Source organism: Mustela erminea, chromosome 4, assembly GCF_009829155.1.
Source record: "Mustela erminea isolate mMusErm1 chromosome 4, mMusErm1.Pri, whole genome shotgun sequence".
Classification (NCBI taxonomy): Eukaryota; Metazoa; Chordata; class Mammalia; order Carnivora; family Mustelidae; genus Mustela; species Mustela erminea.
Window position 1 is genome coordinate 90,594,734 of NC_045617.1, and position 27,381 is coordinate 90,622,114.

Consider the following 27,381-nt stretch of genomic DNA (forward strand, 5'->3'; position numbering starts at 1 on the left):
GCTCCTCTGGCCCCTCCCAGGCAGACCAGGCAGAGCCAGACTGGCTCCGTCCAAGAAGAGCCTTGTTTCCTAATCAGGGCAGTGTGGGAACTCGGCTCTGGCCTCCAGGGGGGGCCACCCAAAGCTGCCCACTACTTGCCCAACTCCTTCCTCAAGGGGCCGCCAGCCCCCTCCTTGAAGAAGCCTTCCCGTACCAGCACCAGCAGTGGGAAGCCCTCTGCCTCTCCAGTGGGGGGCCCAGTTTGCCATTTCCTGCAGTCTGGGGCTCCCCTTCCAACGGGGGCTCCCTGACAGCAGAGCTATGTTCTGCCCTCAGACTGGGGGCTCCCGGATGGCAGGGCTGGTTCTACTCACCACTTTGCTTCCAGTACAGAGGGAAGAAAGCTGACCCAGGACTTTCATGGTGACTCTGGGGTAACTTGGCCCTCAAGGGCAATGGACTGCTTGACTTGCCTCCTAAGAGCAGAGATGCTCTGGTCACAGATCCAGGTTCTAACTCCAGCCTGGGCACTTCCAGGCCCCACCCCCTTACCCCACTGACCTTCCACAGGGTCCTAAGGAAAGCAGAAACTCCCGGCCTGGGCGGGTGGGGGGCTTGAACGAGGTAACATGCACAAGAGGTTTGGTCCGGTGCCTGGCTGAGGGTAGTGGAAAGGTGAACCAAAGAAAGACCCAGTGGGCCAGTTCTCAGGCCAGCTGTGGGTTGGGCAGAGATCTAGGCTCCATGACCCCAGAGTCTGAGGCCAAGGCTGGCCCTAGAAGGCCACAGGCCCCTGGCGAGCCCAGGGATAGGCTAAGGCCCTGAGCTGCAGTTCCAGGAACAGGGCACAGTCTGAGCATTCGGGGTGGCACCTGCTCTCCCTTCCCCCTTTGCAACTCTCCCTCTGGCCCCCCACTTCCAGCTGTCTTTGGTCCTTGTCCCCCACCATGGCCCCCTGCCTTTCCTGCCCCACCACCACCACCACGGGGAAGAATCCAACTACCCTGCACATGTGACATTTGGCATGGCGTGACCCCTCAGAGCTGGGCAGGGGCTGGGGACAGACCCAGACAACATAAACACATCCCCGGAGTTTACATTGTGGGGACCAGGAGTACACACCAGTCGGCTGGCTGCTGCCCCTGTTTATTCCCTGAAGGTTCACGGCCAGGGCGCCACCGGAGGAGGAGGGCGGAGGCAGTCTTCGGGTGGCTGCAGCTGTCTGGGTGTCCATGTGCTGAGGACCCCAGGCAAACCTGTAGGCCTCCGAGGCCACCCCTTCCTGCCTTATCCCAGCTGCCCTACCTGTCTCCTGGGACCATATGCTGGTACCAGTGGGAGTCTGGACCCAGATGGCTGCCCGGTGCCTGCACTTTGGGGCCCCTCGGCCCTTCTACCCTTTGGCCCCTGCCCTGCTCCAGAACCCTAGCTCAGACCTCAAGGCGCTTTCTCAAGTCCGGTGGAGCCGAGCCTTGCTCGAGGCAATCATTGTTCATGCTCCCCCTTGAATTTTCCCTGGGGGGAGCACGTCCTATCACTCACCACCTTCTCCACCTACTCTGGGAAGCAGGCTGGGCTGGCTGGGGCAATCCATTGTCCACACGGGAAGGTTGAGGCCCAAAGGGAACACCAGCCCCAGGTCCCACCCACGGCTACCTGTGGTATCTGTGTTCAAGATAGATGGAAATGAGAGCCTTGCAGCAGCCCCACACAGTGAGTCACTTTACAGGTGAAAAGACGGAGGCTTGGGGTGCTGAAGTGCGGACCCACCCACAGTTGCCCAGGTGGTGAAAAGTCAGGATTCAAACTCAGTGCTGCCTGCTTCCAAAAGGCCTGCGTGCTCCTTCCCAGCCCACTGCCCAGCCTTCACCCTGAGAGTCCAGGCACCTTCTGAGAATGGGCAGAAGTCCACGCGGTTCTCCAAAGGGTTCAACCCTTCTTTCCTCCTCTTTCCTCCTGTGATGCTTATATTGGAACACCGGAGTGTGTCCATTAACTGTACCCTCGGGCACAGTGCAAAGCCCCGAGTCCCACACAGAGAGTCAGTAGGACTAGCACTAATAATAAAAATAATAATAATCCTCCATGCTCCTTGGGCACTTGCTGTGGGCCTGCTTCTGCTAGTCCTAGTGCTAGAAGTGCTAGAGATACAATATCCCCGGGGACACACACAACTCTCTGAGCCTATTAGTAACTCGATTATGCACCCAATTTACAGTCCCCAAGACTGAGACACAAAGAGGAGAAGCGAGTTGTCCAAGGTAATAGCTAGAAAATGCCAGAGCCAGAGCCAGGTCTGGGATCCACAGCCACCATGCTAAACACAGGATGTCTGGATGGAGGCTGATGTTACAGACCAGTGTAAACCGTATAGGTGTGAGTGTGCACACACGCATGTACACACATACAGCACCCAGCGAGGGGGCAGGCGAAGCTGAGCCCTCAGGTGCAGAAGGAATCGGAATGGGGCAGGGTAGCTGGAGGAAGGGCTTCTGGAAGTGGTGGGTTGTGTATCAGGGCATAAAAGACGGGAGAGATACGGACCATTCCCAGGGGGCCAGACCCTGGGCAGGGCTCCTTTTCAAAGGCCACTCCCACAACCTGGAACATGGTAGGGTTGAATAAGTGTCCTCAGAATGACCGAACAGCGCTAACGTGGTGGTAGAAGTCCCGACAACAGTGTGGTGGAGCTGAGCAGAAGTTGGGGGCAGGCGGTGGCGGGGTGATGGTGGAGGGGCCGGCGATGAGGAAGCTGGGGATGGAGTGAGTGGTAGAGGCGAGGACATAGATACCTTTCCTCTACCCTCCAGGACAGCCCTTTCCAGGGCACACCGGACATCACACACTCCTAATCCTCACAGCTGCCTTTGGGGAGGCATTTTTAGCCTCATTTTATAAAGGATGACAATGAGCCATGGACAAGTCCCATTCTGCTCGCCCAAGGTCACAAGGCCAGGAAGCTGGCCTGGGCTTGCTGCCTTCGGAGCAGGGCACCAGGCCAGCGTCCAGATGCCATGGGTGGGTGGCCCGGAGGCCATTCTGCACTCCCAACACAGTAGGCTCAGCCGTCCTCCGTTTGGGGGAGCAGGGAGTTGCAGAACTAGGTGACAGGGGAAGCAGTCCTAATCCCAGCCCCACCACGGACACGCCGTGACCTTTGCTGGGCAGCGGCCAAGGCAGATGTCAGCTGCCAAGTGACAGCGGGCCGGTGGGGGCAGAGCCAGTGGAGCCTGGCGGGAGCCCCACACACCAGGCGGATGAAGTCAGGGGTGGGAAATAATCTTGGAATCAGAGGAAGGCTCGCTTTGGGGTAACATTCCTGGAAAGCTCTGCTCTGATTGGCTTGAGGTTGGGGTTTCTGCCCAGGCCTTTCCAGTCAGGAGCAAGTTTATTAATAATCTCTGTCCTGACTCCTGGTCTCACCCTGGGAAGAAGGCAGGGCTTCTGGGGACTTCTGGCCCCTCATCCCAGGGGCGGTGAGTCCCACTGTGGAGGGGTGGGGGCGGGGGGGAGACAGACACCGAGCCCTTAGATCTAGGCAAGGAGTGCAAATGCCCTACACCTCCCAGACTACGCTCCCCACCCCCCACCCCCGCAGCCCCAGGGATCACTCTGTTTTAGCCACGGGTGAGGGGAACAGGTGAGCCTGTTTTGTGAGTGCCCTCGTGAGCCCCGGGTGGCGCGTGGGCAGCCGCACGGGGACAACTGAGCATGAGGGGTGTGCTAAGGCCTCAGGAGCAGGCGGCCTCCCTCTGCAACTCATCAGCACCCAAGGCCTAAATTTACTGCCTCCACTCCCCCGCCCGCTGGCTCTGACCTCATTAGGCTCCTGTCCCTTTCCCAGGATGGGGAAGAGGAGGAATGACTCCTTAGTTCGAAGAGCAAGATCCCTTGTGGGAGGAGGGAAAGTCCTGAGGGTGGGGGAAGGGGAGATGGGGCACAGAGCTTAATATAGTCACAGGGCAGGAGGAAGATGTCAGCTCCTATTACACCTGCCACCTCGCCCCCATCATATGACCCAGCTCCCTCTGGCGAGGGGTGGGCAGGGTGAGAAGCGCTTTGGTCCTGGGAAGGGCTGGGGGCTGCTCCCCCCGACCCACCGCCCTGCTCAGCTGGGTGGTCCTGACTTGAAGGGAGGGGAGGGAAGAGAAGGAGTCTCCAGCACTGATCCCAGCATGGATGCCAAAGGAACTGGTCCCTCTGATCCACACGTCCCCCACCTCCCTCCACCCCCAGATTCATAGTCCCAAATGATGGCACACCTGTGGGCAGAGCCCCAAGCCAGATTAAGGGGCTCAAGAGTCAGGATGCAAAGCTGCTGTGAAAATAGGGTTCAAGATAAGCCCTTCCTGCGTTGAAGTCTGAGCCCTATCCCCCACTGTCCACACGGAGGGGGAGACACAGTCCTGCCCTGGGGGAGACCCAGTGTGATGAAACAGTCAGGGAAAATCCCCTCTGCTGGGCTTCCTGTGTGACCTTGGGCATTCACCTTGACATTTCAGAGCCCAAGTTTTCTTGTCCATGAAGGGGCAACTCTGCCACATCCCTCAGAGGTGCTCGGTGCTTGCCTGGCAGGTAGCAGAAGCTGAATAAAAGGTCATTATTCCTCTGTAGTGGGGGCTTTTGATGGAAAAAAATCATCACCTTTGGTCTTTAACGGGGCATTACATTAGCATCCCGGACACACACTATTACCACCTGAAGACGGGTCATCTCTGGAAGGTCTGGCTGCCCTGACACGCCTCCACAGTCTCCCCTGGCAGCCCCAGGCTTGGCATTTATAGTCAACAAATATCTGGAAAGTCAGCCACACAAGTGGCCCCAGGCCTGAGGACACAGGTGCACCATGGGAGAAGGCATCCACCCTAGAAGACTCTCCTATGGCTGGCTTCTGGTCATGGACTGCCTGGAAACCAGTTTTTCAAATTTACTTTTTGTCGGGCGCCTGGGTGGCTCAGTGGGTTAAACCGCTGCCTTCGGCTCAGGTCATGATCCCAGAGTCCTGGGATCGAGTCCCACATCGGGCTCTCTGCTCAGCGGGGAGCCTGCTTCCCCCCTCTCTCTCTCTGCCTGCCTCTCTGCCTGCTTGTGATTTCTCTCTCTGTCAAATAAATAAATAAAATCTTTAAAAAAAAAATTTACTTTTTGTCAAGGTGTAAGATTTGTGCAACAAATCACACAAATCTTAAGGGTAGAGCTTGGCGAATCTGTGCATATGTACATGCCTGTGTAGACCCGGCCCACATCAAGCTTAGTGAATTTGTGCATATGTACATGCCTTTGTAGACCTGGCCCATGTCAAGCACGCCATATTTCCAGCACCCCCCAGGAAGCTTCCTCAAGCCCCAACCAGTCGATCCCTTGCCCCAGAGGTATTCTAACTGGTGTCCCCACAGATTGGCTTTGCCTGTCATTGAACCCCATACAAATGGACTCCAAGGGCATGCCCCCTGTGTCTGACCCAGTCTGTTCAGCCTGAGGGCTATGCACATTCCTGTGAGTGTTACTGCAGGTTTTTTTCTTCCTTTTTCATGGCCAAGTAGCCTTCCATCGAGTCCCTCACAGCTCATTTTTCTGCTCTTTTGATGGACTTTTGGGTTGTTTTGGGTTGTAGAGAGAGAAAAAGAGAGAGAGAGAGCACATCCATGTGCACAGACAGGGGTGGGTGGGCAGAGGGACAGGGAGAGAACCTTCAGCCGACTCTGAGCTGAGCACGGAATCTGATGCAGGGCTCGATCTCATGATACTGAGATCACGACCTGAGCCAAAATCAAGAGTCTGACACTTAACCAACTGAGCCATCCAGGCGCCCCTCCACTTCTGGTGTAATATGATTACGGCAGCCATAAGACATGTCTTTTGGTGGCATAAACATGGTGACCCATTCTGGAGAGCACGATTTGGGGATGGATGCGTCATTAAGAACTCCAGGGAGGCCCGGAGAGATTAAATGTTACTCTGAGTTCCCCAGATAGACGCAGAGGGTATTCTGCTAAGTGAAATAAGTCAGGCAGAGAAAGACAAATACCCTATGATTTCACTTATATGTGGAATCTAAAAAAACAAAACAAAGGCGCAAACAAACCAAAACGGATGCATAAATACAGAAACCAAATGGGGAGGAGGATGGGTGGAAAAGGTGAAAGGGATTAAGAGGTACAAACTTCCAGTTATAAACTAAATAAGTCACGAGGATGAAAAGTACAGCAGAGCAAATATAGCCAGTAGTCAATGATATTGCAGTAAAGTCATATGGTGACAAAGGGTGACTACCATCTTACATATCATCTTCTTATCTTGGGGAGTACTGGCACATTGAGTCACTATGCGGGACACACAAATACGACATTGTCACTCAACTGTACTTCAATGTTTAAAAATTTAAAAGTAAAAACTTACTGAGCTCCTATCTTAGACCGTGAGCTTTTTTGGGTCCACTGGCCACTCACAGGGGAAGGAGGACAGACACAGAGGCATACCCAAAAGGAACTCCACCAACCTCATCACCTAACCCAGAGCCAGTCACGTGTGTGAGTGTGTGTGCATGTGCGTGTGTGTGAGTGTGATTATATTCATTTCCTAGGGCTTCCATAACAAACTGTGGCAGACTTGGTGGCTTAAAACAACAGGAATTTAATCTCTCATAGTTGAGGAGGCCAGAGTCTGAAACCCAGGCGTTGGCAGGCTTTCTTTATTCTGGACGCTCCGAGGGAGGGTCTTGCATGTCTCTCCACTGGCTTCTGGTGGTGGCGGGCAGTCCTTAGGGTTCCCTGGCTTTGAGCTGCCTCTCTACCATTTCTGCCTCCTCTGTCTCTGACCTTCTTCCCTGTATGTCTCCATGTCTCTGTGTCTCCAATTTTCTCTCTCCCTAAGAGAACAGTAGTCACTGGATTTGGGGTTCTCCCCTAATCCACTGAGATATCATCTCAACCTTAATACATCTACCCAGACTCTTTTTCCAATGAAGGTCAAGTTCCCAGATACTGGGGGTTAGGACTTCAACCTTTCTCCGGAGGGACACATTCTCCCAACAAGTGATTATGACTCAACACGTTTGTATGTGAGTGTACATGAGTGTTTGTGTGGGTGTATACAGCAAGAGGGAGCACAGTGTGTGTGTGCACGTGCTTGCCAGGGCATGTCCACATTGGTGTCCCTGTCTGAGCTTCCGTGGCTGTGGGCACGTGGACGTGAGCAGGTGTGCCTGCGTGCCCCTGTGTGCAGGGCTTTAGGGACCCCGCTGGCCCTGCTGAAGAGGGTGGTAAGGCAGCATGGTACCCAGCGGCCCAGCTCCTTGCTGTGGCCGAGGACGTACTTGGGGCTATCGGAGGTGGGCAAGTGGGGCCTTGCCTCACAACTCCCAAGGGTGAGCTGGGCGAAGCAAGGACGAGGCTATTTGCTTAGCTGGGCCAGGGCTGGTAGGCTGAGGAAGCGGTTCTGGGTGGCAACGCCTATTCCCAGGTCCTTTTCCAGTAATGTTCCTAGAAAGCCCCTCCACCCAAGCTCCCATCCCCTGCTCAGCATCTGCTTGGATTGGGAGGCTCTGACTGACTCATACCCTTCCTGGGCTGGAAGCCAGTCCTCACCTCCCGCCCTGCCAGGCAGGTAGGGGTGGGGCAGGTAGCCAGCCCCTCCCAGACCCCGCCCCAGGCCCCACTACCACCCAGTCAGCCACCATGCCCAGACTAAGGGGGAGAGAGAAAGAGGCAAGTGCATGTTCAGGTTAAGGCCCAGAATGAGGGCTGTTAATTTCCTAGGACAGTTCTTTTAGGCAAACCCCCCAAGCACAGACAGGACATTGGCAGAGTCTCCTCCATAGTCTTGTTGACTTAGGGCCCGCTCGGAGCCACCGATCTCATTTAACCCTCCCAACCAAGTTTAAATGGGGTTCTCCTCATCCCCATTTTACAGATGTTATTGCGGGGGTCCTAAGGAGTTAAACGGCCGGTCTAAAATTACACACGTGTTTACGTCTGTCGGCATTTTTTTATTCTCCCTGGAAATCCACAGCCTACCGGCTCCTCCTCGCTCAGACCACAGCTGCTCTCACAGCAGCCCACCTGTCCACCACGCACACCCCCTCCAAGTGTGGTCTTGTTCCCATTCTTCCCCAGGAAGACCCCCTGGCCCGTGGGGTGGCCGGACAAATTAGGGGGTGGTCTAACCTTCTCCTCCCACCCTCCTGGACTTCTCTGCAGTGTCCTGGTTTTGGGTTTGGCATGGCCGTGAGTTTACTGCATCTCTGAGAATGCTGGCGGGTCTGTGTGCACGTCTGGAGGGTGGGGCTGTCTGGGCTCGAAGGTGTAGCTCCAGCGGGGCTGCCCGTTGGAGACACAAGAAGGCAGAGGGCAGAGCTGCGGTGGGATGTGCATTGCACAGGTTGTATCTATGACTGTGCCTAGGCACAAATGTGTCAGCCCCTGCGGGTGTTCATGTTTGGGTGTCTGTGGCGTGACTCCCCGCTTCTCTCCCGTTACCACAGAACTGCCACGATCCTCCGTTTCCAGACTCCTGGCCCCCAGGTAAGAGCCTGGTAAAAGCAGCCTACATCTGGGGACAGAGACACCTGAGTGTGAGGCCCCGCCTGCTCTGGCCATGGGAGCCCTTGAGCTGGCCCCACCCAGGCAGCGGGAGTGTCCTCATCCAATGGGATGGGGTGACACAGAGGAGGAGGCAGCCCTGCAGCTTCTCCCGCCCCCAGGAATACAGGGAGCACCCGGCTCCCTACATGGGAGGCTCATTACCCCAGCACTCAGTGGTTTGGAGCAGGGGCGGGGGGGTCATGCCAGGACTTGGCACATACTACAAAGTGTGGGGGGCACCCCCAGCACTCCCGCCCGCCGCTGGCCGGGGGAGGGGCTGTGACGTTCGGTGGCCTCATGCTGCTGAGAGGAAGTAGCTAATTGCCGACCTGATGACTGGGCAGACTGAGGAATGGGGTGATGATGCCACTCACGGAAGCAGGCGCCCCAGCACAAGGAGGGGGCCCTGCAGGGACGGGGTGGGCCAGGCCAGCACTCTGCAGAGGCTGAGGTGGTTGTGGCCAAAGGAGCAGGGGGTGGGGGGTTGTTGAGGCTGGGACCGTGGGAAAGGACTTCTCCCCAGCTTCCCTCAGCTTTAAGGGAAAAGAGTTGAGAGGCTCCAGGGGATGAAGGGATTTGGGAAGGGGCTACCGGGGGTGCACAGGGAGGAGATGGTGGCAGAGGCTTCTTTACTCTCCTCCCACAAACACTCCCCAACCTTCCCGAGTTTCCCACCCTTGCCCTTGGCCACTCTTTGGCCCCTGTGGCCCTAGGCTAGTGAGAAAGGAGGGAATAGGTGGAGGGCTCTTTTCACCATAAGACCCCTGCCGCCAACACTGGGGCATAAACAGTATACCTGGTGGTACCCAGTCTGCTGAAGACCAGGGCATCCAGAAGGGGTGAGACATCACATGTCCTTGAGGACCAGAAGAGCAGGTGCTTTGGACAGGGAGAATGGAACAGGCAAAGGCTGGGCAGTTGGCTTTAGTGAGGCTAATGGAGGATGGGGGCTTGGCTGCCATGGTTATGGGGCAGGGGGGGGGGGGCTTCTGTACTGAGAGCCACACTGGCCCTTCCCGGCACAAACTGCATAACCAGACTTAGCTTCTCCCACAATGCTGGCCACAGCCTCTGGCCCCCGCATGCCTTTTGCCTCGACTGCCAGAGGAAGGACCAAGTCAGAAGCTACACAGGATTGGGGGCTCCACCTTCCAAATCCCCAGGTGCATCCACCCGAGAGAACCTGCCCGCCCTGAGCGACAAAAACCAGGACCCATCCATCTGTAGGTCAGTGCTCCGGGCCCTTAGCGCCCCCTGTGGGCAGGGAACTATACTAATGGGGGGAGGCCATCCACCTGCCTGAGGGAGGAGACAGACACGCCCCCCACCAAAGCACACAGGCCTTGCCTGAGGGTAAGCCCCGTGGTGCTGCGATGAAGGGGACTCAGACATTGACCTACTAGCTCCAGTCTGAAATTCGGCTCGTCCTCGGGAAGATTCCACTCCGATGGAGACGTGTTCTATCATCAAAGCTCCATTCTGAAGGGAGAAGGAGTACGGGGCTTCAAGAAACTTCGTCTGAGGGTAGAGACACGCGGCCACATAGAATCCTTCTGGAGCCCTCAATCTGTTGCAGACATGGATTAGACATTCAGTGACTTCAGTACTGCTAGAAAAAATTACAAGATGTCCAGTTAAATTTGAATTTCAGATAAACGATGAATGATGTTTTAGTATAAGTATAGCCCATACAACATATGGGGCGTACTTATACTAAAAAAAGTATCCATTGCTTATTTGGAATTCAAATTTAACCGGACATCCTGTATTTTTACTTGTCAAAGCTGACAACTCTAGATGCATCCAATCTAAGGGAAGAAGGAAGGGGAAGGACCCCCAGACACCAAAATGCAGGTAAACATTACAGCGTGCTCCAGCTCAGGAGAGTGGTGGTGGAGCGGGAGGGGAGTCCTGGGGCGCTGGCTCGCAGCAGTTTAAAATTCCTTCCAGGCCAGATCCCTAATCCCTTGGTGCACAATGGCCGCCTTCTCCCCCACCGCCTGCGCCCACGCCCTCCCCCGCGGGGCCGTGGCAGTGCCACCACCGGCCTCTTTAAGCCCCTTTGAAGCCGGCAGAGCCCCGCGCCGCGGGAGGCCCCGCCGCTATGCCAGCTATGCCAGCTATGTCCCTGCCGCCGCCGGCCACCACTGCTCCCCATTAATACTGGCTAATCTGGCTAATAAATAAACTCCCCTCCCAGCCTCCGCCCCCCACTGGCTCCTCCTCGCCCCCCAAGAATTGATTTCAGGGCTCAGGTAAAACATGCGTCTCCATTCCCTTCTGCCGTCTTTCTGTCTCCTTTTTTTTTTTTTTCTTTCGCCCTCCTAGATCTATTGCCCTACTCTGACGGAATTTGGGGAGTCTCTGCCTCGCACTTTGCATCTTCATCTCTTTCAGTCCACCTGCGCGCGGGGAGCGGGCCACATGACTAGGTGCAGGGACACCACTCAATGCCCCGGGAAGATCCGCGGGACCCAAGAGCGCCCCCTGGAAGCCAGGGGAGGTGCAGGTCACGCCTCCTCCTGGCCACGCCCTCCCGTCCCCGCGGAAGTGGGGCGCCTGGCAAGCAGCCCCGGGACAGGTGACTCCGCGCCAGGGGAAGGCGATGGCGCCTCCCGCGGCAGAAGTCTTTTCTCCACGGCCTCTGCCGCCCCCTGCGTCCCCACCCAGGCTTCGGAGAGTCTGACTCAGAGCCGAGCTCGCATCGCTTCACCTCCTACCACGCACCCGGAGCGCGCGGAGAAATTACAGGATTGCAGGGGCACGGCTAATGCGCTCTAATTACCCACCGCCGCTCTTTTCCGCGGCGCTCTGCTGCGCTGGGCCAACGCACCCTAATTAGGCCGCCCCTCCCCGGTCCCAGAACCCGTTCCCTGTCCCCAGTCCTCAGGAGCGCGAGCGTTGGCTTTGCCCGCCGACGCCTCCTGTCGCCTTCCTAAACTGCCCCAGAAGAGAGCCCTGAGACCCCACCTGTGATGGAGAGAGGGAAGGAGCAGGACTTGGGAGATCCGAGCCTCAAGGGTCAGAAAGCGGCCCTGCTCCTCCCTCCCGTGAGCCAATAGCCCTGAGTTGTCTGTCCGTAAGGGACAGGGGACTCCGAGAGTGGGGAGGAGGTAGGACCCGTTTCGTTGACAAGGACACTGAGGTCCGTGGAAAGTAACTGCCCAGTTAAGGGCACCACGGCAAGAGTATCCCCATTTTGGACTTGAGGCACAGAAAATTGAAGGCTGTCGCTGGGAAGGCCACCCAGCCAGAACTCCCAGCTCGGCTTATTTCAGGGCTTACGACCCACCCCACAGGCTTCTTCCTCTAACAGGGAAAATACCCTCCCACCAGGAAAGGTGATACCCCATCGCAGACCTGGAACCCCCCTGGGAGGCCGGAATGCCCACCAGCTGTGGCCTGTGGGTCAGAAGGGAGCTAGTGAGGAGGGGCTAAAAAGTCTTGCCTCCCAGGAAGGGTGGGAGAGGCCCAGAGACCCAGAAGCCAGGCCCTGTGGCCGGGCAGCAGGAGGAGCAACTTGGCTGTCAGCTTCTTTATCCAAACCAGGCTCCCTTTCCTCTATCAGCAATTCTTTCCTGATGTCCAGGGGGTTGCAGACGCGTGGCCTTGGGCCAGGTTTAATCTTTAGTGAGGTTTTGTTTGGCCGGCAATGAGTATGTGTTTTTTTGGGGGGGGGGGGTTGTTTTGTTTTTATTGAATATGAGAGCTGACAGTGTGAGCTGTCTGATTGCCCTCCCCAGTGTCAAAGGTCAGTGTGGTTAGACTAGTCCCCAAAGGCATTTGGGTTTGAGACCCCTGATTGAGACCAGTCCACTTGGCCTTGCCTTTAACCTTTCCTCAGGAGCCAGGATTTTTGTCTGCACTAATGCCACCCCCTGGAAGTCTGCACGTTTCTTGGTAAGCCTGCCTAGGTGAGTGACCCTGGGAGCCCTTCTTTAGACTTCCCACATGCGGTGGTTGGGGAGCTGCACATGCCTCTGGAAAACCCTCTTGTACCCCCTTTTTTTTTTCATCTTCAGTTTCAATCTGTGCCTTGGGTGTGCCTTCCTCAGCAGGGATGACAACTGCTTTTCTGCCATGAAACTAAAGTTTCCTTGAGGGCAGGATATTAGATCTCTCCCTTTAGTCTAGGATCTTACTGAGGGCTAGGGAACTGGGTTGTGGAGGTAGTACCCTCCATCACAGGAAGCTCCCCTAGGGCAGGGCAGTTTCCTCCCTCAGACTAGGGCTCCCTGAGGGCAGGGCTGTGTCTCCCCTCAACTGGGGCTCCCTGAGAGCAAGGCTGCCTCTCCCCCTCAGCCTGGAGCCCCTTGAAGGCACTGGGTTCTCTTCTGAGATGGGGCCTTTGCACCCCACTCCAGCCCTCTGGCTCTGGCAACACCCAGGCATTCCTCCCAGGACACCGTTGGTCACGCTTTGATGAATGAAACCTACTAAGAATAACTCAGTCCTTGTAGTTTCTAAAGGACAGAGGTGTGGAGTGAGGGAGGGGCTGGTGACTTTGGGGGTGGTGGGGGGGAGATGGATGCACTCATTCATCCAACAGCATTTTCCCAGGTGCCCATCTGGACCCTGAGGGGAGACACAGTGAGTGCCACAGGGCCCCCTACTGTGCCCTTTCTGCTGTTGTCAGTAGGGGGGTGTCCACAGGACCCCTGAGACTGAAATCCCCATTCTCTTCTTCACAGCTTTCCCACCCCAGAAGTCATCACCTGAAAGCTACCCAGCCCAGTCCATGCCTGGCACAAGCTCCCTCTGCTTGGAACTCAGGTATTTGGAAACAGAGGCTGCTTCCAGTGGGTCATGGGCTGTGGGGTGGGGGAGGACCACTGGAGCAGGCTTCCTCCTCTTATGGACACCTGTCAGAGTGACCGTGGGAGAATGTAGAAGCAGTCTCGACCTGGCAGGAGGGCCTTTGGTGCTTTGAGTGGGGAAGTGGGTGCGAGTGACCCAAAGGATGAATCCCTGTCCCTTGCTCCCTCTCCACACTTCCTCATCCTGCCCCTTCCCACTTCAAGCCCTCAAGCCTCCAGTTAAGAATCAAACCACCTTTCCAGGGGTGCCTGGACAGCTCAGTTGGTTAAGCACCTGCCTTTGGCTTGAGTCATGATTCCAGGATCCTGGGATTAAGCCCAATAGTGGGCTCCCTGCTTGGCGGAGAGCCTGCTTCTCCCTCTCCCTCTGCCTGCCATTCTAGTACTTGGGCTCTTTCCCTATCTCTCTGTCAAATAAATAAATAAAATTTAAAAAAAAAAAAAAAAGAAGAAGAAAGAGTTGAGCCACCTTTCCAATGCAACTCTTCTTGCAGGCCCTTCATAGGGGGCCCGTGGAGTGGGGAGGTTGTGACCTTAACCCACTTCTCTGGATGGGCCTTCCTGGCACCCCACCCCCAACTGCCACCTCCTGAGAGGGATATTTCAGCCTGGTCTTGGCAAGAACGTCAGCCTATGAGCCAGGTGGCCTTGTATGGTACCAGCTCTGCCACTGATCCCACTGTGACCTTGAGAAGCCCTATGCTCCTCTGGGCCTCAGTTTCCCCATATGTAAAAGGACTTTTGTCCAGTTTCCCTGGTTTTTAAACCTTTCTTTTTCCACCCTAAGTAATGGATCCTTCTGTTTAAATAGTAACTTAAGTGGCATCTCCACTAGTAACACAGAAGATGTTTGGGGTTCTATGGTCAAAGTAGGAGTGGTGGCCCAGAACCCCAGTCCATCTCACACACACACACACACACACACACACACACACACAGATCAGTTCCAGAGCACTCCAGAGAGCATACCTCATAAACCTCTGAACCCTGAAATCCTTCCCTTGCAAGCATTCTGGGGTCCTCCCATGGCTGAGAGCTTTTGAACGGGGCTCTGAGCATGAAGCAGTGATTGTGGGCCTTCCGGGTGTAGGGAGCAGGGCCCCGGGGTAACAGGGCAAGGAGCTCTAACAGATAGGGGGCATTCTCTCAACACTGGGTAAGTCCAGTGAGGCTGGGCAGGAGCCTGGGTCCAAAGCAGGAACTATCAAATGTTCACCACCCTCCTTACCCACCCCTGCCACACCCCAGCCAGAAGTCATAGGGCTTCTCTGGTGCTGGGCCCCTCAGCTGGAGGGAGGACAGGATGAGTGGAGGCAGAGAGGGCCCTTCCCCAGTAGGATGGGCAGTACTACGGCAGGAGCCTCTGCAGCTATTTTCTGGAATCCCTCTCACTATATCTAGGACGAGGAGAATGGCAGGGGTTGGGGGGCTGGTAAGGGCCCCGAAGTGGCTGAGCTGTAGGGGGCTGGGCACCAGAAAACCCAATTGGGATTTTGTACCCCACTGCAGGAGACCCAGGGAACCCCCCAGCACCACTGAGGCTGCGGGTGCGAGAATTTGGTGCCAATGGGGAAGGCAAGTGGGAGGGGGCCCATCAGGCACTGGTAAGAGGAGGGCCAGGGGCGCCTGGGTGGCTCAGTGGGTTAAAGCCTCTGCCTTTGGCTCGGGTCATGATCTCAGGGTGCTGGAATCGAGCCCCACATCGGGCTCTCTGCTCAGCGGGGAGTCTGCTTTCTCCTCTCTCTCTGCCTGACTCTCTGCCTACTTGTGATCTTTGTCTGTCAAAAAAATAAATAAAATCTTTAAAAGGAAAAAAAACCCAAACAAACAAAAAGAGGAAGGCCAGATGAGGAGGGGAGTGGGTGCCATAGAGGGAAGAAAGATGGCGCCAAAAAGAAGCAGGACTGGGCCTGGGGTCCCAACACAGGGCAGCAGGGTGGGTCCCTCCAGAAAGGAAGAACTGCCAAAGTACCCAGCCCCTCCTCGCCAACAGATAGACCGTGCTCAGCAGTGCTGAGAAAGGCTTGTGTTCAGCCCAGCCACCCAGGGTCACCAGGCAAAAGAGTGCAGTCCCCTCACTGACACCCCCAGGCACACCTGCCCAGCCCCAGAGAGACCAATTTTCCCAATTTAGGGAACCTTACCATCCTCTATCCCAAACACCCACACACTGGCATTTGTTCCCTGGAGACTTCACTGCCTTGGCTTTGGAAACTCCTGGATCTCTGTTCTGCCCCAGGCACAGCTCCAGGCACTGGGGTTTCAGGAGCGTAAAAATCAGCCAGTCTCTGCCCTCATGGTACTCACATTCTAGGGACCAATGACCGCTGAGCAACAAGTCAGAAAAGATGAACGTTCAGGGCACCTGAGTGGCTCAGTTGGTTAAGCGACTGCCTTTGGCTCAGGTCATGATTCCGGGGTCCTGGGATTGAGTCCCACATTGGGCTCCCCCTGCTCTGTGGGGAGCCTATTTCTCCCTCTTCTGCCTGCTACTCCCCATCTTGTGCTCTCTCTGTGTGTTAAATAAATAAATAAAATCTTAAAAGAAAGAAAGAAAAGACAAAAGTTCAGGTTGTGGTAAGACTACAGGAGGGGAGAGTGTTGGGGTGGCTGGGGCAGTTTCAGATGGCGTCGTCTAAGACCATCTTCAGGGGGAGGTGACATTTGAGGGGCGACCTGAACTCTGAGAAGCCAGTCAGGCTTCAGAACGAAAAGAAATACAAAAATGTACAATATTTTTAAATAGAAAAGAACAGGAATCCACAAACATTGAAGGGCAGGGAAGTGAGGGGCCTCTTTCGGGGCTTCTGCTGTGTGTCCGGCCCGTCAGTAGGATAATCATGTGCGCCATCTCCCACCGCCCGCTTCAGAACCCTGTGTGTCCAAACAGTATTATTTTCATTTTACAGATAAGAAATATGAAGCCCAGAGAAGTTACTGTTTCATTTGTCTAATAGGATATATTGAGTTTTAGCCTCTGACACCATAATAAATACCACAGGGGCCCTGCCCTGTCAGGGCCTCTAGTCTGTGAGAACACAGAGGTGGATCGGGGAGGGCTTCCTAAAGGAGACCATGTCTCAGCTGAGTCTGAAAAGAGGAGGAAGTGAGGAGAGGGGCCAGGGGGGCTAGCACCAGCGGCAGGGTGACCTGTGGACAGGAGTAAAGGACTGGATGGGGGGGGGGGGCTTGCCCACTTGCCGGGTCAGCTCCCTGAGGGTCTAGGGTGGTGAGTGAGGAGCCTGTAGGTAGACAAGGGCAGGAGGGTAGACGGGACTACCTGGTAGGGCTATTAGACAAGGCAGGTCTGGTGGGACCTCTTTCAAGGCTGTGATGACCTGGCTACCCCCCAAGGGGCTGTGTCTCCCAAGGGACACAATTACTAATGGCAAAAGATGGCTGCAAGCTGGCACACATGTTCACACACTCCACACCCACAGACCCAGACGGATATGGACATGCCACACGCGTGCGCACATGCAGCTCGCCCACTCCTTGGGCTGTATTGACGAGGGCTGCAGAAAGGCACAGGACGGGGGTCAGAGATCACAGGACAGTGTGGCTCCATCCTAGTGTAGGCCTCAGGCCCTAAGCACCTCTTTCTGGAGCCAGGGTGGATGATGCTCCAAACCCTCCCCTCCCAAGCTCTCAAGCCCCTTGCCTTCCCTGTCACCCCCTCCCCCAAACACTCTGAGATCTCACCTGCCAGTACCTTGTCCAGGATGGGCTGACAAGACGTTCAAACTCCCTGCCGGTCACATTCACAGGGAATACAGCCCTGCACACCACAGCCAGCAGCAGAATCTAGACTCAGAACAGACCCTGCTGGACTGGAACAAACAGGCCACGTCAGAGATGAGAGTTTGTACCCCAACACAAGGTCTCCAACACAAGGTCAGATGTCAAACAGCTCAGACACAGGCTGGGGGGGCCCACAAGTAAGATCGATTTGGGAGAGCATTCCTGGGAGGGGACTTGTCCCTTAGGGAGCAATGAATATGCAGATCTGAGCTGTGCTAATGGAAGGAGAGCAGCCAGCTAGAAGAGAGGGGGCAGCCCCCAGGCTCCGAGCTGGCCAGACCTTTCAGGAGCCATGGGTCCAGACCTGGATATCTCCCCCTGAAGGGGACGCTGACAGAGTGACAGGGTGGGGAGGGATCTAGAAACTCCATCATAGGAGGAACTACCACAAGGATGTTTAGCCCCCAAAACAAAAGACTCTGGCATCTGGGAGGTCCCTGCTCTAGCCACAACCTTTGCCTACTGGCAACTTTCTTGCGCCTAGTTAAGCTACAGCTCTACTTCCTCAGGGAAGCCTTTTCTGACCTCTCTGGCAATTATGTCCCACGGTTATATGCTCTGTCTGCCACCCAGCCCTGGTCTCGGGGTAGCACTTACCAGAAGTAGCTTTACCTATGAGAGTGTTCTCTTTGTGCTGTCTCCCTAAGAAACTGTAAGCAGCGTGAGGTTAAGGGCCCTATGTGCTATTGCTTACTATTGTTTTCCTTGTATCTGGCCCATTGTAGGAGCTCCATAAACATCCAAAGAGGGAGGAAAGAGGTGCCTTGAACGGTCCAAGGGCTGCCGTATGTAGGTTCTCCAGGGCCAGAGGGAGCAGGAGCACCAGCAGAAGGTCAGCCTAGGGAGTCAGATTTCAGATCATCAATAGTAAGGTTTTAGAAGTCAGATGGTCATAATGTGGACCAGGCTGCCTCAGAAGACGGTGAGTTTCTCTGGATGAGTTTAAGTAGAACCAGGAAGAGCACTTGTCAGAGGAGCTGTTATGTGAATGAATGAATGAATGAATGAATGAGGATGATTACTACCGAGTATTCATACATGAGTAGGAGGTTGCTGACAGCTGACCTGTGTCTCAGAATTGCATCGGAGTCAGACCCCAGGAGGGCAAAGAGCCATGGACCCCGAGACGCCTGCCACACACACACTTACAGAAAAGCACACTCCTAATCCATGCAGCAACGCCGGACGTGTCGTGCTGGATAACATTTACAGCAGGGCGAGGACGGAGGTGTCTTAGGAGCAGCTCCATCCTGATTTGCCTCTCACTCTTCCCAAAAAGATCACCCCCTTTGGGCTACTTTCCCTGGGGATGACCCCTTGGCATCAATCTGTCCTGAGGTCAATGCTCCTGTGGCAGCTTCCTCCTTGGGGCTGGGGATGGGATTGAGAAGGAAGAACTTGGCACCTGGTGTCACCTCTGGCCTGCAAAGGGTGGGGTGGGCGGGGCTAGTGCCCTGGCTCTGAGCTTGCCCCCAGCATGTTCGGAAGCCTGAGATGTAGGTCCAGCGCATGCTCATGATCCCTCCCCTCCCTCACCCCTCTTCCCCAGCAGCTGCTCCGTGACCTTGCCGCGGAGGAATTGTAGTGTTACCTGCCTCTATCCCATCCCTGGCTCAGAGAAGGATGGTGAGCAACACAGGGGCCAGGGCTGACAGAGCTGAGATAGAAAGTGGTGTTCTGCTCAGGGAGACAGAGATGGAGCATTTTCTAGCCAGACTGTGGTAGCATCTAGACAGGGACTGGGAAGAACGCGCCCTGGGGCCCCTGAGGCTGGGACCAGGTTGGACTTATCTTCTGTCCATGCTCTGGGCCTGCCCTGTCTCCAGCAGCCCTGCTGTGGCCAGTGACCCGTCAGTGACTCACAGCCAGCTGTGGACACAGAGGGGAGAAAGTGGCCCCCAGCTGAGCTCATGCGCTCGCAATTAGCCCTCTATGCTTCCTCACTAGGGAGAGCCTCCCGGCTTCCGCGCACGCACGTCCCAGGCTCCCTTTCGCAACCGCAACGTGCCTCTTGCTGCTTATTTTAGCCTGATGAAGCCTCTTGAAATGTCAGAGCTGGAACCAAGTTGGGATCATGCATGTCAATCCTTCCATTCAACCAGGAGGAAAACGGATATTCAGGAGAGTAAGGGATGTGTTTCAGGGCACATAGCTAATTTGCTGAAATTCCACGGCAGGCTTTGGGGACCCAAATCCAGGTATCCTTAATGCAGAAGGAGCAGTCCACTTCAGCCAGCCCCTGACCACACTTCTGGAACCTCGGAGCCAGCATGCCCAGATTTGAACTCTGATTTGCCCTTTATCAGCCATGCGACTACAGGCATAAGTCTGCCTCCTCATCTGTAAAATGAAGCTAACAATGGTACCTACCTCCCAGACTGGTGTGAGGAGCCAATGCGTTAACCTAGCTGAATTGCTGAGACCAGTGCCAGACACCTGACATGAACTCATGTTAAAGTATGTTAGCTAGCATGCTTAGGTGCACAGTGGAGTTACCAAACCTCGGTCCTTGGTGTGGAAAGTTCAAAGATTAGGTTTTATTGGTTTGCCTGAGAGCAAGCAGATTCCAGGAGGCCAGCTGTATAACCAGGCTTGAGGCAAAACCATGTATGGTTTCCTGCTGAGGCCAGGTGTTGCTGCCAGAAGGAGCAGACGGGGCCCAGAAGCTGCTGGCCTCCCGCTCTGGCAGCCGCCGCCTGAGATCCCAAGATCGCAGACATCACAGCTAGGGCCAGTGGAGATTCTCAGGGCAGCTCAAGCTGGAAGAATGTGGAGAAATGCCCTCTTGAAGGCAAGGATGAGCCTCTGCTCATCTGCAAAACAGGGGAAAGCGGAGCCTCTACTGTGCAGGGTGGTCGCGGGCATGAGCTCAGGGGTGGGAGGGCACTCTATCCAGAATTATCCTCACCTGCCCTCCTCCTTCCTGCCCCTCACCTGCTTGAGGCCAGTCGTCTCAACTCAGAGCAGCATCTCCTGGACTGCGCTGAATAAATATTAACAAATTCTTCTCCTGCCACGTTCCTCCTTTGCTAGTCACCAAGGCTCTGGCAACTCACACCAGGGGAACTATGGTCCCAGGACATGTACAAGATCCGGGTGGTCTCATTCCAGCCCCGGAGATGCTTGTGGGATGGATGACTCGGTGAATTAGTGAGTGGAGCAATTCCCAGAACCTCCCAAAAACTCACCCTGAGCTTTCAACATTGGGCAACATTCTGGTTGCCCCAGAGCCCCAGCCACAAACAACCTCTGAGGAATGGCTGCTCTTCAGTTGTGTCATCCCTCATCAGTGCTCATCTCTCCTGAACACAGCAATCTTTCTTGGCCCCCTCCCTCCGCCACTGGCAAGACTGGACAACCAGGTGTGTTTGCAACCTCCTCCAGCAACAGTGCTGGAGGTCACAGCCATCCTATTGCCCATAACCACTGCCCACAAGCCTGATGATCAATCTTGAACCCTGTCCTGCTCTCCGAGTCACAGCAGTCCCCCATCCACCTCACCAGCCTCCTGGGACAGCCTGCATAAGAAAACTGACTTTTCAGCTTGCTCTTGCAACTCCTCTGATCACTCATGGTGCTCTCCAAGTCTTAGCCCTTGCTCTGCTGGCCCCAGCTGGTCCCTACTCATGGATGTGGGTGGCTCTTTCCTCACCAGGAACATCACCTACTCTCTGGTCTCCTCTCCATCAGGGCAGACTGAAACTCCACAGGTTGGGAAGTCAGCCAGAACCAGCTGGGAGTTTGTGCCCCTTTGAAGACTGGGACACTGAACACTAGTTCTGTCCTCAGATGCCAGGTGATGGTTTGGTTCCAGCTTTTTCCCCATCACCTACCGTTCAGGCCTCTGGATGGTACAGAAAGCTGTAGGGCCACTAGTGGTCCCTACAGACCAACCAGAGGATTCTAAGAATATCCAAACTGGCAGATCCTGAGGCACCACCCAGTCTTGTGAAGATACTCCTAGAGCATTTGAAAACGTGTTAGTCTTTTTTATTGTAACAATGATGAGAGGTGGTCTGGCAGTGGATGCCATGGGCCAGGGATGCTAAATATCCCACAATGCACAAGGCAGTTTACACAATGAAGAATTACACTCCTCTGTCCATTGATAGATGAATGGATAAAGAATGCATGAGATATGAATGTAAATGGGCTAAATGTCCCACTCAAAAGACACAGGGTATCAGATTGGATAAAAAAGCAATAACCATTAATATGCTGTCTGCAACAGGCTCATTTTAGACCCAAAGACACCTCCAGATGTAAAGTGAGGGGATAGAAAACCATTTATCATGTTAATGAACATCAAAAGAAAGCTGGGGTGTCAATCGTATGTCAGACAAATTAGATTTTAAACGAAAGACTGTAATAAGAGATGAGGAAGGACACTATATCATAATTACAGGGTCTATACAACAAGAAGATCTAACAATTACTAACGTTTATGCCCCTAATGTGGGAGCAGCCAATTATATAAGCCAATTAATAACAAAATCAAAGAAACACTTCAATAATGCTACAATCATAGTGGGGAACTTAAACACCCTCTGCACTGCAATGGACAGGTCATCTAAGCAGAAGACCAATAAGGAAATAAGGGCTTTGAATGACACACTAGACCAGATGGACTTCACAGATATATTCAGAACATTGCATCCCAAAGCAAGAGAATACATATTCTTCTCGAGGGCACATGGACCATTCTCCAGAACAGATCACATCCTGGGTCACAAATCAGGTCTCTACAGGAACCAGAAGATTGGGATCATTCCCTGCATGTTTTCAGACCACAATGCTTTGAAACTGGAACTCAGTCACAAGAGGAAAACTGGAAAGAACTCAAATACATGGAGCTAAAAGTGCCCTACTGAAGAATGAATGGGTCAACCAGAAAATTAAAGAAGAATTTTAAAAATTCATGGAAACAAATGAAAATGAAAACACAACTCTTCAAAATCTTTGGGATGCAGCAAAGACAGTCCTAAAAGAGAAGTATATAGCACTATATACTATAAAGTTTTATATACTATATACTATAAACCTTTCTCAAGAAAGAAGAATGGTCTCAAATACACAACCTAGCCCTATACCTAAAGGTGTTGGAGAAAGAACAGCAGATAAAGCCTAAACCCAACAGGAGAAGAGATCAGAAATCAATGAAATAGAAACCAAAGGAACAGTAGAACAGATCAATGAAACTAGGAGCTGGTTCTTTGAAATAATTAATAAGATTGATAACCCCCTGGCCAGACTTCTCAAAAAGAAAAGAGAAAGGACTCAAATCAAGAGGACTCAAAAATCAAGAATGAAAAAGGGGAGATCACAACCAACACTGAAAAAATACAAGCAATTATAAGAATGAATTATGAGCAACTGTATGCCGACAAATTAGGCATTCTGGAAGGAATGGATGCATTCCAAGAGATGTATAAACTACCAAAACTGAAACAGGAAGCAATAGAAAACCCAAACAAACCCATAACCAACAAGGAAATTGAAGCAGTAATCAAAAATCTCGGAAGAAACAAGAGCCCAGGGCCAGCTGGCTTCCCAGAGGAATTCTACCAAACATTTAAAGAAGGATTAATACCTATTCTTCTGAAGCTGTTTCAAAATAATCAAAATGGAAGGAAAACTTCCAAACTCTTTTTATGAGGCCAGAATTACCTTGATTCCAAAACCAGACAAAAACCTCACCACAAAGAATTACAAACCAATATCACTGAGGAACATGGATGTGAAAATTCTCACCAAAATACTAGCCAATAAGATCCAACAGTACATTAAAAGGATTATTCACCATGACAAGTGGAATTTATTCCTGAACTGCAAGGTTGGTTCAACATCCGCGAATCAATCAATGTGATACATAAATAAAAGAAACAACAAGAACCATATGGTCCTCTCAAGAGATGCAGAAAAAGCACTGACAAAGTATAGCATCCTTTCCTGATTAAAACTCTCCACAGTGTAGGGATGGAGGGTACATACTTCAATATCATAAAGGCATCTATGAAAAACCCACAATGAATATCATTCTCAATGGGGAAAAACTGAGAACTTATCCCCTAAGGTCAGGAACATGGTAGGGCTGACCACTATTACCACTGCTGTTCAACATAGTACTAAAAGTCCTAGGCTCAGCAATCAGAGAACAGAAAGAAACAAAAGGCACCCGAATTGGTAAAGAAGAACTTGAACTCTCACTCTTTGCAGATGACATGACACTCTATGTGGAAAACCCAAAAAACTCCACCCAATATTGTTAGAACTCATACAGGAATTCAGCAAAGTGGCAGGGTATAAAAACAAATGCACAGAAATCAGTTGCAGTTCTATACACCAACAGCAAGACAGAAGAAAGAGAAATTAAGGAGTCTATCCCATTTATAATTGCACCCCAAACCATAAGATACCTAGGAATAAACCTAACCAAAGAGGTAAAGGACCTGTACTCAGAAAATATAGAATACTCATGAAAGAAATTGAGGAAGACACAAAGAAATGGAAAAATGTTCCATGCTCATGGGTTGAAAAACCAAATATTGTGAAAATGTCTATGCTACCTAGAGCAATCTATACATTCGGTGCAATCTCTATCAAAATACCATCAACTTTTTTCACAGAACTGGAACAAATAATCCCCAAATTTGTATGGAACCAGAAAAGACCCTGAATAGCCAGAGGATGTTGAAAGAGAAAATCAAAGCTGGTGGCATCACAATTTGAGACTTCAAATTCTATTACAAAGCTGTAATCATCAAGACTGTATGGTGCTAGCACAAAAACAGACACATAGATCAATGGAACAAAATAGAGAACCCAGAAATGGACCCTCAACTCCATGGTCAGCTAATATTCAACAAAGCAGGAAAGAATGTCCAATGGAAAAGAGACAGTCTCTTCAACAAATGATGTTCGAAAAATTGGATGTCCACATGCAGAAAAATGAAATTGGACCACTTCCTTACACCATACACAAAAATAGACTCAAAATGGATGAAAGACCTAAATGTGAGACAGGAACCCATCAAAATCCTAGAGAACACAGGCAGCAACCTCTTCGACCTCAGCCACAGCAACTTCTTCCTAGATACTCCAAAGGCAAGGGAAACAAAGGCAAAATGAGCTACTGGGACTTCATCAAGATCAAAAGCTTTTGCACAGCAAAGGAAACTGAGGATAAAACCAAAAGACAACCAACAGAATGGGAGAAGATATTTGCAAATGACATGTCAGATAAAGGGCTAGTATCCAAAATCTATAAAGAACTTATCAAACTCAACACCCAAAGAACAAATAATCCAATCAAGAAATGAGCAGAGAACATGAACAGACATTTTTGCAAAGAAGACATCCAGATGGCCAAGAGACACATGAAAAAGTGCTCCACATCACTTGGCATCAGGGAAATACAAATCAAAACCACAGTGAGATACCACCTCACACCAGTCAGAATGGCTAAAATTAACAAGTCAGGAAACAACAGGTGTTAGCGAGGATGCAGAGAAAGGGGAACCCACTTACACTGTTGGTGGGAATGCAAATTGGTGCAGCCACTCTGGAAAACAGTATGGAGGTTCCTCAAAAAGTTGAAAATAGAGCTAACCTATGACCCAGCAATTGCACTACTGGGTATTTACCCCAAAGACATAAATGTAGTGATCTGAAGGGGCACCCACACCCCAATGTTTATAGCAGCAATGTTCACAATAGCCAAACTTTGGAAAGAGCCCAAATGTCCATCAACAGATGACTGGATAAAGAAGATATTACATATAAATATATATATATATATGAATATTATGCAGCCATAAAAAACCAAAATCTTGCCATTTGCAACAACGTGAATGGAGGGTATTATGCTAAGCGAAATAAGTCAATCAGAGAAAGACAATTATCATATCATCTCACTGATATGTGGAATTTAAGAAACAAAACAGAGGCGGGGTGCCTGGGTGGCTCAGTGGGTTAAGCCGCTGCCTTCGGCTCAGGTCATGATCTCAGGGTCTTGGGATCGAGTCCCACATCGGGCTCTCTGCTCAGTGGGGAGCCTGCTTCCCCCCTCTCTCTCTGCCTGCCTCTCTGCCTACTTGTGACCTCTGTCTGTCAAATAAATAAATAAATAAACAAACAAATAAATAAATAAGAAACAAAACAGAGGATTATAGGGGAAGAGACCTAAATAAATAAATAAATAAAACAAGGCAAAACCAGAGAGGGAGACAAACTGAGAGACTCTCAATCATAGGAAACAAACTCAGGGTTGCTGGAGGGATGGGGGGAGGGGTGGGAGGATAGGGTAAATGGGTGATGGACATTGGGGAGGATATGTGTTGTAATGAGCTCTGGTATCATATAAGACTGATGAATCACAGACCTGTACCCCTGAAGCAAATAATACATTATATGTTAATTAATTGAATTTAAATAAGAAAAATAAGTCTCATACAAGAAAAAAAGATACATATGTAAAAAGAACACATGAGAGAGAGAGATATGATGAAATACTGTTCAGCCATAAAAAAGACCTAAATGTGACCTAAATGAAATTTTGCCATCTGCCATGACATGGGTGGAGCTAGCAAATGTAATACCAAAAGAAATAAGTCAGTCAGGAAAAGACAAATACCATACAATTTCACTCATCTGTGGAATTTAAGGAACAAAACAAGTGAGCAAAGAAAAAAGAGAGAGAGAGATAAGCCAAGAAACAGACTCTTAACTATAGAGAACAAACTGATGGTTACCAAAGGGGAGGTGGGATGGGGGAAATAGATAATGGGGCTGAAGGAGAGCACTTTTGATGAGCACCGTGTGTTGTACGGAAGTGTTGAATCACTACATTGTACACCTGAAACTCATATAACTCTGTTTGTTCACTCTATTGGAAATAAAATAAAGAATTGGACCCCATTCTTCCTTGGAGAAACACAGATTCTAGATGGAAGTACTTACTGTGCAGTTGTAGTAACTATGAGCCAAACAGGGTAAGGGACTGACCCCAAATTACACAACACATTTGTCTTACAGGTAACCCAATGAGGAGGACCTAGGAATTTTGTTCTTGAGGATTTCATATCGTCTGTTCTTAAAATCCACCAGCAGTCACCAAGTTTGAGGCACTATGGGAAAATCGCAAAGACTAATGTGAGACATCAGGAAGGCTTCACAGTGCTGTCATTTGAACTGAGCCTTGAAGGATGGCTCATGGACTTGTGACTCACATAATAGGCAATGGTAGAGCATGAGGACTATTGCCCACAAGTGAAGGTGGCTGAGAAATGAGCACAGGCTTTGGAAAGAAAGCAGAGGAGAATCGGGAGTGACCGGAAAAGTGAACTGGAGCTAGATCACAGTGGACTTCCCATGCCAAGCTGAGTACTGGAATTTTCTGTTGTTGGCAGTGGAAAGCCACTGAAGATACTGGAGTAGAAAGTATGCAAAGATGAGCTCTGTGCCTAACAGGAAGGTTACTGAGGCTGCCTGTGGAGAAGCAATGGGAGGGAAAATATGGGGACAGAAAACCACTGTCACAACAGTCCAAGTGAAAGATACTCATGATGTCATGGATAAGGACAGGTCAAGAAGATGGGATGAAGGAATGGAGACCACCTTAGAGCCAAGCAACATTGCAGGGGTTGATAATGTTTTTATTAAAACAAGGAATATTATTTCAGTGTGAGTTTCTCTAGAAGTAGACCCTAAGAAAACTATTTGGATATACTTTATTTGGAAGGTGATCTTAAGAAATAACAGGAGAGAAGTAGGGAATTCAAGCAGGAAAGTGAAGATAGAAAAAAAAAAAAAAGATGGGGGGAATTATATCAAGTCAGTTATCCCTGTGGGCAATCGAAGGTCAATCTTGCTGGAGGTCTCTGGGAAGACATTGGAAAAATGCACATCTCTGAGTTTCCTTGAAGAGCAAAGGAGTAGGAGCTATTTCTCATCTGGCTCACACCAGCCATTGTTTGAGGGTTGCTCCCGGGAGCACTTGCTCTGACCTTTTGGAAAGTCCTACATGCAGGAGCAGGCTCGGGTATAAAAGTTTCAGGTGCAGGATGCCTGGGTGGCTCAGTCAGTTGATCGTCTGCCTTTGGCTTGGGTCATGATTCCAGGGTCCTGGGATGGAGTCCCACATCAGTCTCCTTGCTCAGTGAAGAACCTGCTCCTCCCTCTGCCTTCTGCTTCCCCTGTTCAT

General features: G+C 51.8%; 1 protein-coding gene and 1 long non-coding RNA gene across 3 annotated transcripts; both read left to right on the plus strand.

Moving 5' to 3' along the window:
* The first annotated feature begins 8,898 nt into the window (after nt 1–8,898).
* Nucleotides 8,899–11,562, plus strand: LOC116589356 (uncharacterized protein C6orf223-like). Its single transcript, XM_032341345.1, is given in 4 exon segments — nt 8,899–9,007; nt 9,354–9,438; nt 11,150–11,252; nt 11,255–11,562. Coding segments are annotated over 4 exon segments (423 nt in total). The 5' UTR covers nt 8,899–8,922; the 3' UTR covers nt 11,405–11,562.
* A 46-nt stretch (nt 11,563–11,608) lies between these two features.
* LOC116588680 lies at nt 11,609–27,309 on the plus strand. Of its 2 annotated transcripts, none has more exons than XR_004285042.1 (4): nt 11,609–12,476; nt 13,254–13,335; nt 17,906–18,102; nt 26,214–27,309. It is a non-coding gene; the product is annotated as an uncharacterized LOC116588680 (long non-coding RNA). The 2 variants fall into 2 exon arrangements; XR_004285043.1 differs by having other exon boundaries at nt 11,609–12,462.
* Nucleotides 27,310–27,381: the final 72 nt, after the last annotated feature.